We start from the raw sequence: 14,595 nt of genomic DNA on the forward strand, positions 1-14,595 counted from the left end.
TCCTAAAATATAGCCCTATATAATAAATTAGAAAAAAATAAGGTGGAGGGTCCTACCTTGCAGATCTTGTACAGAGATTCCTGGCCATCTCCTCCAGTATCTTTAAAGTAATCATGTGCAGGAAATGTACGATGAATATCTCGAGTAATAACACTCTCCTGGGCTGAGTCCTAAAAAAAAAAAGTAGACTTGGTCATTAATTTTAAATTTCTTAATTATGAAAATTAATGTCAAAAAATTTCAAACAGCACAAAAATAGTATGCTGCCCTCTCCATAAAAAAAAAGAACAAAAAAAAAAACTGCCTTCCATCCCAGACCCATAGTCCCATTCATCAGAGATAAATACTATCAACAATTTCTTTTGTGTCCTTTCATCCATCTATCTTTAGACTTGTGACTGTGTGTTTATGTGAGGGGGAGGGGAGGGAGGGAAGTTGTATACACACTTCTCCATCCTTTGCTTTTTGAAGCACAAATAGAAGAAAATTATCTGCTCTTTTCACTTAATGGGATAACTTACAGAATATTCTTGATCAGTACATGCAAATGTATTTTATTTTCTTTAATAGCAACTATTAAAAAGAATGAGGCACACCTGGATATGGACACACCATAATTTATTTAATATTTTCTTATTAATGATTTTTTTTGCATTTTTTCTATTTATATCACAAATAATATCACTAGGAACATTTTTATACATACATGTTCGAGATATATTCTTAGAGGTGGAATTGCTAGGTCAATAAATATGCATTTCCATTGTACCAACACATAATCCAAACAGTGGTAGAGTATGTGTTTCTCTGCACTTGTCCCAAACCAAATATTATTTGACTTTTTAATTTTTGACAATCTGATATGTGAAAACTCAGACCATAGTCATTTAAAAAATAAAATCAATCTTTCCTCCCAATGGGTAATTACCCAACTCACTCACTTCAGAAAATAAAAAGCCCTCAAACCAACATATTAAAATGACATACGCTTTAAAGATAAATCTAGAGTTTTTTTGTTTTTTGTTTTTCCAGACAGATTCAAGATCCAAAAGTTCTAAGCCTTATAAAAAATGATTAATCATTCACTTGATTTTATTTTACTTCTGTAAATGTTTTTATCTGTTTAAATGTCAAGAAAATGGGATGGGACTACTTCTACCAACCCCAATAATGAAACATTCTGCACAACTAAAGAAGCATCAATGACTATTAATGCAAATTAAAAGTATTATTTAATGTCTCGCTCCCATAAAGATTTGAACAAATCCCCTCTTTCAGTTAAAATCAAGCAAAGAAAAAAAATGAGTTTTAATTCATGAGTTACTTTAATAATGCTATTTCTCTTTCTCTCTCTAGCTGAGAAGTACATAAGAAGGATGTAGTTGATTAGCTCTAAGTTAAGCCAGTGCCTTCTCTTGCTGCCTTTTTCATTTCAGCTGCTATATCATGCTGAGTAGTAATTAGATCTTATATCACATAGAGAAAGGATGAAAACTGAAAAGTTCCAAATTTGCTAGCAAACATCAAACATATTACAAATCAGTCCAGAAAAAATTCTGATAGCTTACCGGAATGGAATTCTAAAACCAAATAAAAATGGAACTTTCAAAAAATTACCATAACTTAAGTAAAAGGATACATAGAAAGTTTATATTTATCACAGTAAATGTAATTTCTAATGATAAAGAAAACTGGGGTGAGATAGGGGCTTTAGAATATGGTAAATAGAAAGGTAATGTATAAAGAGATATATTATGAAATGTACGGTTTATCTGGTCTGTTATGGAATCTAAGTAGGGGAATCTGGTACCAGGCAGATGAATTTTCACTGCCCAGGTTTTCTCCAACAGAAGGGTGCTCTTTCCACACAGTAAGTCTCCACTTACAAACTATTTGGAAAATTACCAATGAAAATTTTACTCCTCCCAAGCTGAACTATTTTAGGGGCAAACATGTTGAATGGTTCACAGGATATCTCTTTTTGCACTTTTTGAGATGTTGAGGGAGAGAAATCATTGGACTATATTCCCTAGAAACTGCCTACTCTACTGGCATCATGCTGTGTTTAAATGGTACCAACAGCCTGATTCAGAAAAAGGGAAATTGAGCAAAAGTTTCCAGGAAGTAACTTTGTATAATACTGATTAATTTTTTTCTATGAATAATTGAATCTTCCTTGTTTGTTTTAAAAAATAAAGGGGCAAAATCAAATGAAAATAAAAATCATAAACTTTTCTGTACTTAGTAAACTTTCCTTTCCTATGATTACTTTTAAATGCTTTCTACATATGTGTGTTTCTAGAGTTTTCTTCTTACATATTGCTCTCAGTTGGCTAAGGGAATAATTTCTGGAACTTCACTTTATTAACTAAATAAGCTATTTTGCTACATTATTCACTGATCCCTTTCATATAAGTGAAAGTTAAGAGGTACACTAGAGTCTTACAAATAGACTAATATGAATGAAACGGCACACTAGATTAGAGAAAATAATCGTGTTTTCAAAGCAAAAGCTAAAGTTAACCATCTCCCAATTACCCATACTGCTGAGAATAGGAATAGTATATATTCACGAATCCACATCTAATCCCCCAAATTTACTCACTCAATCATTAAAGTATTTGAGTCAGGGAGTCACTAAACCTAACGTTGTAAAAGGAAGACAAAATCATTTTTCTCTTCAATATTCATTCCTTTTTTCTTTTTTAAAGACTTATTCCAATGATAGCTGTCAACTTTTACAAGAAATAAAATGAACAGAAAAGGACAAAAAAGAAGCCAAATAATTTGCCATCCAAATATCTGGAGTTAAAAAGTTTCATGTGAAAACCTTTTATAAAATATAGCTAAAAACACTTTATAGCACAACCAAAACTGATACGAGGTCATTTTCTTGGAAGGTCCCTACAAGCAGTCTCCTTAAGTCCTGACAATTATCCTCAGAAAGAGAAGAGGGAAGAATTCACTCTTTCATGGACAGCTAATTCACCAATATCTAGAGACTCACAACTTCACCCACAATTTACTTCCCATTAGATGCGTCTCCCATTCTGATCCTCAGTCCAATATGGTGGTTTAGTGGCTCTGGAGCCAGACAAACTCATTGGTTCGATTTACGGCTACTCCACTTAACACCTATAGGATCTCAGACAAGTTATTTAATCTCATTAAACTCAGTTTCCTCATCTGTAAAATGGGATGGTAATACCAAATTCATGTTGTTTAGAATAAGATAACGTGTGTAAAGTGCTTAGCACACTGTCTAGTATAAACTGAATACTCATTAAATAAATAAATAAAAATTATTATTCACCTTTTATTTTTTTTACATCTTTATTGGAGTATAATTGCTTTACAATGGTGTTAGTTTCTGCTTTATAACAAAGTGAATCAGTTATACATATACATATGTTCCCATATAGATCTGTGTCTTTATTCCTGTCTTACCCCTAGGTTCTTCATGACATTTTTTTTTCTTAAATTCCATATATATGTGTTAGCATATGGTATTTGTCTTTCTCTTTCTGACTCACTTCACTCTGTATGACAGACTCTAGGTCCATCCACCTCATTATAAACAGCTCAATTTCGTTTCTTTTTATGGCTGAGTAATATTCCATTGTGCCACATCTTCTTTATCCATTCATACGATGATAGACACTTAGGTTGTTTCCATCTCCCGGCTATTGTAAACAGAGCTGCAATGAACATTTTGGTACATGACTCTTTATGAATTATGGTTTTCTCTGGGTATATTCCCAGCAGAGGGATTGCTGGGTCGTATGGTAGTTCTATTTGTAGTTTTTTAAGGAACCTCCATACTGTTCTCCATAGCGGCTGAACCAATTCACATTCCCACAGCAGTGCAAGAGTGTTCCCTCTTCTCCACACCCTCTCCAGAATTTATTGTTTCTAGATTTTTTGATGATGGCCATTCTGACTGGTGTGAGATGATACCTCATTGTAGTTTTGATTTGCATTTCTCTAATGATTAATGATGTTGAGCATTCTTTCATGTGTTTGTTGGCAGTCTGTATATCTTCTTTGGAGAAATATCTATTTAGGTCTTCTGCCCATTTTTGGATTGGGTTTTTTTGTTGTTGCTGTTATGGAGCTGCATGAGCTGCTTGTAAATTTTGGAAATTAATCCTTTGTCAGTTGCTTCATTTGTAAATATTTTCTCCCATTCTGAGGGTTGTCTTTTGGTCTTGTTTATGGTTTCCTTTGCTGTGCAAAAGCTTTGAAGTTTCATTACATCCCATTTGTTTATTTTTGTTTTTATTTCCATTTCTCTAGGAGGTGGGTCAAAAAGGATCTTGCTGTGATTTATGTCATAGAGTGTTCTGCCTATGTTTTCCTCTAAGAATTTTATAGTTTCTGGCCTTACATTTAGGTCTTTAATCCATTTTCAGTTTATTTTTGTGTATGGTGTTAGGGAGTGATCTAATCTCATACTTTTACATGTACCTGTCCAGTTTTCCCAGCACCACTTATTGAAGAGGCTGTCCTTTCTCCACTGGACATTCCTGCCTCCTTTATCAAAGATAAGGTGACCATATGTGCGTGGGTTTATCTCTGGGCTTTCTATCCTCTTCCATTGATCTATATTTCTGTTTTTGTGCCAGTACCATACTATCTTGATTACTGTAGCTTTGTAGTATAGTCTGAAGTCAGGGAGCCTGATTCCTCCAGCTCCGTTTTTCGTTCTCAAGATTGCTTTGGCTATTCGGGGTCTTTTGTGTTTCCATACAAATTGTGAAATTTTTTGTTCTAGTTCTGTGAAAAATGCCAGTGGTAGCTTGCTAGGGATTGCATTGAATCTGTAGATTGCTTTGGGTAGTTGAGTCATTTTCACAATGTTCATTCTTCCAATCCAAGAACATGGTATATCTCTTCATCTATTTGTATCATCTTTAATTTCTTTCATCAGTGTCTTATAATTTTCTGCATACAGGTCTTTTGTCTCCTTAGGTAGGTTTATTCCTAGATATTTTAATTAAGAAGCACATTTAAAAATTTTGGTGAATGTATATTTTAGACATCCATCTGTATTTGTACACTTTAAATAATGAAATAAACCACTGTTTTTCTTTAGATATCATGAACATTATGATTATGAAACCAATACCCTTTGAGCTTTCAGCATGATGATACGTTAATGCATACACACCCTCTTCTGAATTTTATATCATGTATCTTATGTGTCTGAAATTATCCTTGTTTCTATTAATCCATGAAAAAAAGCAAAAGTGAACAATTATTTGGATAAACTGATGTTTTCATCAACTGATATACACTCTGGCCCCAGCCTTGCATATATTCATGCAAGAAAGGAAGATGTACACAAATATACCCAGAAAAAAACACTGGGAAGGACAGGGTATGGTAAAAGCTAAATATGTCAGAACAGCTACCATTTTCATTCATTACTTTAGAATTCAGCTTCTGAGGATCAGAGAAGGGTTGAAGTCATGGTTAGGGACAGAACAAATGCTACTGTCACTATTGCATGGCTCCCTTCTGGACCATCACCATCAAGAAAGTAACTATGGGCAAAGTCCTTGAGATCACCTTCTATCCTGCCTAAGGAGGCATCAGGTTGGGCCACATATAAAAGCTGACCAGAAGCAGGCAGTAGTAGTGAGAGGTTTAGAAGAAAGTCTTTAAAGTTGAGTTTTATCACCCACCCAGACACACACCCCTGACACTACCATCACGTAGAAATGAAATTTCTATTTAGTTTATCTTTCAAGGATTTTCTTTAATTTCCAAACTGTTAAGTCATAAGTCAAAACTTATCTTAAAAAATACATCAGTCCCTAGTGTGATAAAATCCATGGCCCAACAGAGGATATAATTCAGCTTGCTGAAGATCAGTTTAAAACCAACTCTAAGAGGTATGATAAGTATCTCGATTAACTTTTGATCATTTTAAGTGGAGACAATTTATAGCCTGTTATCAAGAGTATTACATGAGCTGTTCTTCCAGTATAATGTATATACCCTGACATCTTTGTAATCCTCTTAATTCCTATTTGAAGAGAATCATCACTTACTTGCCGTGAGAAACAAATGAATACAGCATTGAAGTGTCAACAAGTATTAGGAAGACAGGTTTGGATGACCATACCATATTATTTCTTAGGAAACAATTTCTAGGCTGTCAACAACTGGAAAGGTATTTCAATGAGGATGAGTGTTTTTACATGTGACCTTAGCACCAGATGAAGTATAAAAGTAATGTCCTAATAAACAAACTCCTTTGGCTGTACCCTGATTTGCTACATTTTTACAATGACAGCATCTTTTCTTATTAATGCCTATTTTCAAATCCAAACTATAATTGCATTTTCACTTTTCATCTACTATAAAATCATTTCAACTTTGTAAGTACCATGTCAACTTGTTAATGTCATTAGAAATGCCAATGGAGACCATGCGCAGCCACAATCAGTCAGCAGATAAATGATTCAGAGCTTTAAAAAAACTTGACCTTAAAACGTGTCTGCTATTCTTACTCCACAGGGATCCTCCTTTAGTTCTATGTTGGAGCTAGATCTATGGTAAAACATCACAAACTAGTCAAGTTACATGTCCCTGAAAGCAGATGGGTTTGCAGTGGTGGGTCTGATTTATTTGCCTTGATGTTTGCCAAAAATCCAAAGAGGCAGAGATGAAAGGAGAAAACATAAAAGTTCATTCTAGTTTCAAACATGCTACTAAAATCACGAGCTAGAAACAGTAACACAAAAAGGTTGGATCATTGCCAGCCTTCTTTCCTTGAATATGGGGGGCAAATCTCAGCATAAGCAGGGTAATATGGAAGCAAAGAAATAAACGACAACTAAATCATATTGTTAGCAAGCTGCTGCCTGGGCATTGTACACATGTGCTGCCAAATGTCTCAGAATCAAAGCCTGACACAAAGGTCAAAAGTATAAGCCATATTCTGCCTTCACCTAGAAAGAAATCTCTTAGCGGGGAGTAGCAACAATGAGAACAAAGGGCAGGGGGGAACAGAAGAGAGAGGAGAGGAAGTAGTGTCTTCATAAGACCAGTCAATATTCATGATGAATACCTTAATCCTGAAGTAAGTGCTGGGACTGCAGTGGGAAGTATGTGAACAGAATAAAGCAATTCTTTGGAACTAGAAGACTAAGAAGCATTGCAGCCTATGAGCATAGCCTGGATTTCCCAGAGATCCTATGGAATCTAGGTCAGACACCTCTCAATGATGAATATGTGGGGTTAGACTCCAAATGCATCTATAGCCATATTTGGATATGTCCTCATTCCCAGGGTTGCTGACCACTCATTCTCCCAAAATAAAGGTTCAACTGGGGTACTTGACAGTCTTGGAAACTCGTATCAACAGGCAATGATAAACTCTGCAACTCCTGTTAAAATGAAGCAGAATAACTGAACTCCATGCTATTATTTTCCAAAGTTAGATGTATTTCTGATTTTGCATTATTTTAAAATTATTAATTATAATTTTTAACAAAACAGCCCTTTAAACCCTTTTAAAATAAATAAAAAAATTAAGTGCTACATATTTACTAACCATTGTGTAAAAATAACACTTTCATTTTTTCCACAAAACTTTAAAGAATGCTTCTGATAACCAGCATTTGATAAACATGCCTATTTTTGCCTAATCATTACATTTTATAATTTTATTAACTTTGGCCATGTATACACTAGTTACTGCTTTTATAGGTTGAATTTTTTTTAATAATTTATAAAACATTCTACCATTCCTTCAATCATTTTAGATGCTTCTGTTTGAAACTCTTTGAGCTCAATTAACCTTCTTGAATTGAATGACATAAAAATTGAGTGTACATAAAAAATTAAGCTTTCTATTTGCTGCATAGTTCAAATTTGTTCACGTATTCAACACATACTTTTCAGAGTACCTACTAAGAATCAGACACTATTTTAGGTGCAGAGGATATAATTGTTAGCAAGCCAATGTCCCTCCCCTATGGACTTTATGTTCTAGTAGTTGAGGAAAAAGACATAAAAAGCATGTATATAATATTGGTTAGTGAAACGTACTATAAAAAAATAAAACGATAAAGATATAGTGAGGAATAGAATGATGTTTCAGGTAGAGTGGGTTTGCTTCTCTCAGTTAATGTTCAAATATTTAGAGAAAAAGCATTATAGGCAAAGGTTCGGAAAGCATGTGCAAAAGCCCTGAGGTGGGAGCAGTATGGCAATACTTCTCTGGACATTTTCCAGCATTTTGCTGACCTTTATGTTTGCAGATGCCTTCAATGAATTGCTAAAAATAACTCTGACACTCTCTTGGATTAACATGGTTACCTCAGAAATTTGTTAGTATAAATTAGATTATTTTTACAAGATGTTTTAGCTCTTATATTTGAACAATGTGTTCCTAGTTGCACCTGTCTGTATGAAAGCTTACTATTCAAATATTTATCTAACACTTACCACGTGCAAGACATTGTACTAGGATCTACAGGATCAAAAAGGCATGAGATATAGTCCATAATGTTCCTAACTTGCAAGAGGTTAAGATCTACTTGTAAAGACAAAATATCAATGGAAGGAACCATATGCTAACAGCCAAATAAATGATATATGAGTAACGTTAGCTACAGGAATTCAGTAAAGAAAGTGACTATCGAAAGGTTCAAGTGGTGAAAGTGGGCTTCCGCAGGAGATGGGGCCTGGGCTGAGCACTGTAGACAAGATGGGCTCAACAAAATTGAAAGATCTCAAGAGAATACAAGTGTGGTGTGAGCAGAGGCTCCAAAGCAGGGAAGAACTTGGCATGCCCAGGAAATATGATTCTAACTGACTATAGAAGGAAATTTATAAAGGGCAAGTTGAGTGGGATCTAGAATATGGAAATGTAATCTTGAATGAAGACGTTTTAATCCTGCAGACAACAAGGAGTCATTTCATCTGCCATGGTCTTTGTAGTCAGATTTGTGAACTATTGTTTCAGTTGGGCCTCATCTGCTTTTATTATCTGAAAGAATTGTGTGTAGTGAAGAATCAGCCTTACCCAAAAAGAGAACTGGCCTTTGCCATTGGCTTCTAGGAGGTGATCTCTAGGCCCTTGCAAGTGTAATAGGAGGTCTTTGTTTGCATGTGGGTCTTGACCACTCAACAGCCTAACAATATGACTTACCATGGGGCTTCGGGGCATGCAGTATTAGTTCTACCTATGGAGAGGCTGGAGACTAAAGGTTAGTCATGTGAGCAGTACATGAATAAGCCCCTGTGAAAACTCTGGACAAGACTCAAGTGAGCTTCCCTATCTGGCAATACTCCACGCATATCGTCACACACTGATGTCAGGAAAGCTACATTGTCCATGACTCCGTGGGGAAAGGACAAAGGAAGAGCCATGCTTGGTACTTCTCCTGGACTCTGTCCAATGTGCTTCATCCCTGGCAAGCATTAATCTGTATCCTGCAGCTGTAATACAATGTCACCATGAGTATTACAGCTTTCATTGAGTTCTGGGAGTGCTTCTAGTGAATTACTGAACCTGAGGGTGATTTTGGTAACAACTTGACACAACTAGTGTTAGAAGTAAGGGCAATCTTGTGTGGACTATGCTCCCTCTCTAACTTTGAAATTGGTTAAATTCTAACAAGTTGGCCATCAACAAATATGAAGTTTTTCATTGTGGTATTCCCACCAGTAAATTTTCTCTATTCAAAGATATGTATCATTGCCTGCCTTTTCATCTGTCTTTGACAAAATACTATTCACAATAAAATAGTCCTCCAATACCATGTTAATTCAGATGACCTTTTAATGTAGAACCTCAAACGTTAAAAATGTTGGACCACTATTGACCATTGGCCATCTGTTCAATGAGCTCCTCAAAAATCCATATGTAATCAGTAACGACCATTAAATTAAAAGTAGGTCACACAACTGCTGATATGACCCTCTAATTAACTTGCATAAAGGATCATCTGGAACCTCAAAGGAGAGTGAGTGTAAGTAAACAATAACTACACCCCCAAGTAAATGAAGTTACTCTATACTGGGATGTGGGTTTTGAAAAATCCAATTAATTTTTATATCAAGTCAGGTTACATAAAATTGCCATTTTACTCCTTTTTGTAACAGTACATGTTTCCATTAATATCAGTTTTTACTCACATAGGAGTAGGAGATGCACTGATCACCACAAGAACAATAACAAAAGAAACAGGAAGGGCTAAGAACAGAAGGATTTGTTCCTGAGAGACTATAATAGTTCTAGTTCTCAATTATAAAGGTCATTTCAATAAATTAAATATTCTAATTTAATACAGAAAGTGTACAATAAGGTATTTTTTGTTTTTTTTTTCAACTTTCTTTTTTGATACTCTACTTTGTTCATAATTCTCTAACCAAGAGGGTCAATTTCTGTTTCTCCAACAGACTTCTCTGGAAGTAGTAGCAATCTTTTTGCAAGAGGGCACATTTGAAATCTGATTAATCCTTTTTGGAATAAAGCCAAATAATGAGTAGAAACCTAAAGATTTTTATTCTGCACTGTTTTTCTCTATATGGACTCAGAAATGAGCATTACTATTCTAAGACTTAGAGGATCTAGGTAAATATATTCCAGCTCCTTGACACAGTATATTCCTTTTTTAGTTTCTTTGCTGATTCCTCCTCTGCCTACTCCTTATCTGATGGTGTTACATCCTTAGCATTGTTCTGTGCTCGCTCTTCATGCTCTCCCCAGGAAATCACATCCACTCCTGTAACTTCAACTACCATCTGTCTTTTCTCTCCTAGATCTTTACTAAAGTAGATGCCAAACCTTACTGATTATCAGAATCATCTGAAAATTTATTTCTGAACCCAGATTTCACCTAGATTTAATCTACCAATTCTCTATAGTACTTCCAGGCAATCTGTATTTTTAACAAAGATCTATGCAACCTTGAGTAAAAGTCCACAAATTGTTATTTGGGAACTACTGGTCTAACAGACCTATCACTCCACATCTAAAACTTAACAAGTGAAAAATTCAATTCAGAATTTCCTATATTCTAATTCTCAGCAGAGTGAACTTCCATGTCTGAGCTGACATACAAAGAGTTATTCTAGGAGTCTTCTCCCTTTTCCTCTCTTAATCAATTTGTCCTTTGGTCTTCTACTCTGCTTTTTTAATTAACTGGTACCCGTGTCTGAATATCCCCACTTGATTGCCACCCCCAGGTAGACTACAATCAGTTCTTATTTATCTTTGTTTTCCTTGCAGCCTGAGACTTTAGTATGTGCTTCATAAATGGGTGCTGAATAAATCAGAATAAGTGAAGCAGGCATGGGAAATATGCATGTATTCCCTATGATGAAGAGACTCAAGTTTTATAATTTTTACTTTGAGTTTTCAATTCTGTTCTAACCTTATTTAGTCAAGAACAGTGACAAAAGGAGATAATTTGCACCAAAACCAAAGATGATGACAAGGAGTCATAGATTTCCAAATCAAAATTTCACAGCAAAATGCATACCAAAATCTTCTTGCTCCTAATACCAAAGAAGACACATGAAAATAATTACAGACATTATATAAACTACAAAAAATCAAAATGGATCTCTATCTTAAAATAGAAATTAGAAATTCTACCACTATTGGAATTGCCAAAAATCATCATTACAAAAAGCTGTTTGGAGTTTTCTCACTGAATTTGACGTCATTTTATATGAAAAGCCATAAAAGATAAAGACACACTCAAGTGCTGCATTTTTAAAAAAATTAGTCTTTTTACTTTAAAAGTGAGAGAGATGAATCACATAATTAACGTGTTTAAAACACTGCTAGAAGCAAATTACATTAAATATGATTTTTTAGAAATCTGAAGTATCTTTCATAGTGTACATGTTAACTCTTTCTCAATAAAATAGCTCGAAGTAGGGGCTTCCCTGGTGGAGCAGTGGTTGAGAGTCCGCCTGTCGATGCAGGGGACACGGGTTCGTGCCCCGGTCCGAGAAAATCCCACATGCTGCGGAGCGGCTGGGCCCGTGAGCCATGGTTGCTGAGCCTGCGTGTCCGGAGCCTGTGCTCCGCAACGGGAGAGACCACAGCAGTGAGAGGCCCGCGTACCGCAAAAAAAAAAAAAGCTTCAAGTAGTAGATTGAGATCAAGGTTAGGTAAGAATCAGGAAATTTTTTCCTATTCATTGTACCTCTGGATTATAGTACTTAATAGGTTCAGGTTCTTTATTTGTCTTAATACCATATTAAATCAAAGGAAGATACAGATGGTACATAGGTACAATTTATAAGTAGTTCACAATACGAAAATAACTCATATTACTGCTCAGAGAAACCAAGCATTATTTAGGTCAGCTAGGACATATGTCCTTTTCTGGCACCATCACCATAGTTCAGGATATTATCACTTTAGGCTTAGGCTCTTTCAATGGCCTCTAAATCGTCCCAGAGATTTTCTCTCTTTCAATCAGTCTGCACAGTACTTTCAGGTTAATCTACCTAAAACACTGTTTTGTTGTTGTTGCTGTTGTTTTTCTACAGTATCACAAATGTTTTACTATTATTTTTGGTAATACATAGTTTTTTTTAATTGAAGTATAGTTGATTTACAATGTTGTATTAGTTTCAGGCTTATAGCAAAGTGATTCAGTTATACAAATATATATATATTCTTTTTCAGGTTCTTTTCTATTATAGGTTATTAATAGATATTGAACATAGTCCCCTGTGCAAGGATAGTAGCTCCTTGTTGTTTAGCTATTTTACATATTTTAGTGATAAATCAATGTTTTGCTCCTGGGTAGCATTCAAATCCATCTACAGTATGGTCCCACCTGCTATCCTCAAATAGAAAAAAAATCCTTATTCATTCCATCTGAATCACATCCCATTCCACATAGTTTCACTGTTCTTTCAAATTTTAATGTTTTTGTGCACTTTCCTCTGTCTTGGATGACCCTACTTCCCACATTTTCCCCTACTGAAATCCTGTCCATTTATAAAGGCTCATATCAGACTTCTTCCATGGTAAGGTCCTAATGATCCGAAGTGAAAAGAGTATCTTCTTCCTTTATGCTCTTATGATACCAACTTGTATATACTTAGATAAAACTTACTATATATTGCCTTGGGGTAAGACATATTTTACCTCCACTAAGCTCCTGGCTCCTAGAGATGGTGTCTTATAGTAACTCATGTAGTACCCTATGTAGTAGGAGCTAAACAAAAATACTTGTGGAATAAGTGATTCTATGAAAGGAGAAAATGGTCAACCAAAGCAGAAAGGCAGAGAATAAAGGAAGAGCTTGTGTTTCTAGTTAAGTAAAGGGTAGGTCATGCCCCACTCTGAGCCACAAATGAAAGCTAGGTTGGGGCAAATTTTCTGTGCTTGGTCACTCACATCTGCCTTGTGAAATGCTTTGAGCAGGCTCCTTGGGGACAAGGATTATAAAAACCATCATAAGGCAGAATGTTATCTGCCATAGCCAATGCCACGGTTAACATTTTTCACCCACAAAAAACATAGTCTCATTGTTCAAAACCCTGCTTTGCCAGGGGATACTTGGAGATAACTTTGGAGCAAGTTATCACATTTTAGTTCATAATGTTAACTGCCTGATATACAGAAAAGAATCAAAGAAGCCTTTACACAGATTTATCATGATCATCAGAAAGCACACATTTTACCTAAATCTATCTTCAACCTAGCATAGGCTGAAATGCTTTATGAAGACGATGTAATGCTGCAATTATCTAAGGAGCCACTGAAAGCAGTGCTCTTCCAAGTTGGTATTTCATGCTATAGCTGTGATAACGTGTTCAAAATCACAATAGTAAATAACGCAGCCCTGAAACACGACAGCATGAGCCAGAAAACCTGCCACAAACATAGCAAATCTGAGAGCCACAGAGAGGGGAAAGGATTTTGATTCTTTAAACAACAAAGATATAGCACTCTGACCCAGAGTATCAGTCAAGAGGACACCTCTGCTTTTGCCACTAGAGGAATACCTGCAACTCCTAAAAGTAAGGAAAGAGATGGAGATGGGATGGGCTAAGTGAGGCAAAAAAAAGTGCTCTGGCTTTAACCCTGAACGCAGGTATTGCAATACCACTATGCCATTACCCCTAGGGAGATCAAGGCCATGTGGGCAAAGTTGCGGGGGCGGGGGGAATGACATTGGAGGGGAGGAGGGCTCAACAATATTTCATGAGTAGAATTCCTGACTTGTTAGCTTTTTGTTTGCATTTTACTGAACGATTTAAGTAGGGCAACTACTACAAAAATCAGTGCCCTATAAAGAAAATGTATTCAATTCAATGTGCTCAGCTACAATGTGAGCTTTAGTTGTCTTAAAATTTCATGATTCCTCAAGGGTCAGAAACTACTGTGCTTTGCCCCAGCTTTAGGGTTCCCAGATAAAATATAGGATGCCCAGTTCAACTGCATGGGATTTAATATTGCATAGGACTTACTTGTTTATATTAAAAAATTATTTTTTTGTTTATCTGAAATTTGAATTTAAGCAGGTGTGCTGTATTTTTATTTTTGCTAAATTGGGCAGTCTTATCAGATTACTATTATCACAGTATAGGGAAAATCAATTC

The 14,595-nt window shown here is 35.6% G+C and overlaps 1 protein-coding gene across 5 annotated transcripts in view; it reads right to left on the bottom strand.

Moving 5' to 3' along the window:
• The window catches only part of RABGAP1L (RAB GTPase activating protein 1 like), a gene marked incomplete at its 5' end in the record, with an annotated part of 698,468 nt that overhangs the window by 288,207 nt on the left and 395,666 nt on the right, over nucleotides 1-14,595 (bottom strand). For all 5 annotated transcript variants that reach the window (XM_082834440.1, XM_082834438.1, XM_082834439.1 and 2 more), the window contains one exon: nucleotides 57-170. In XM_082834440.1, coding sequence (XP_082690566.1) covers nucleotides 57-170 — 114 coding nt within the window. The remainder of the gene's footprint in view (nucleotides 1-56; nucleotides 171-14,595) is intronic.

Source organism: Leucopleurus acutus, assembly GCF_964270905.1.
Source record: "Leucopleurus acutus genome assembly, chromosome: 2".
NCBI classification, from domain to species: domain Eukaryota; kingdom Metazoa; phylum Chordata; class Mammalia; order Artiodactyla; family Delphinidae; genus Leucopleurus; species Leucopleurus acutus.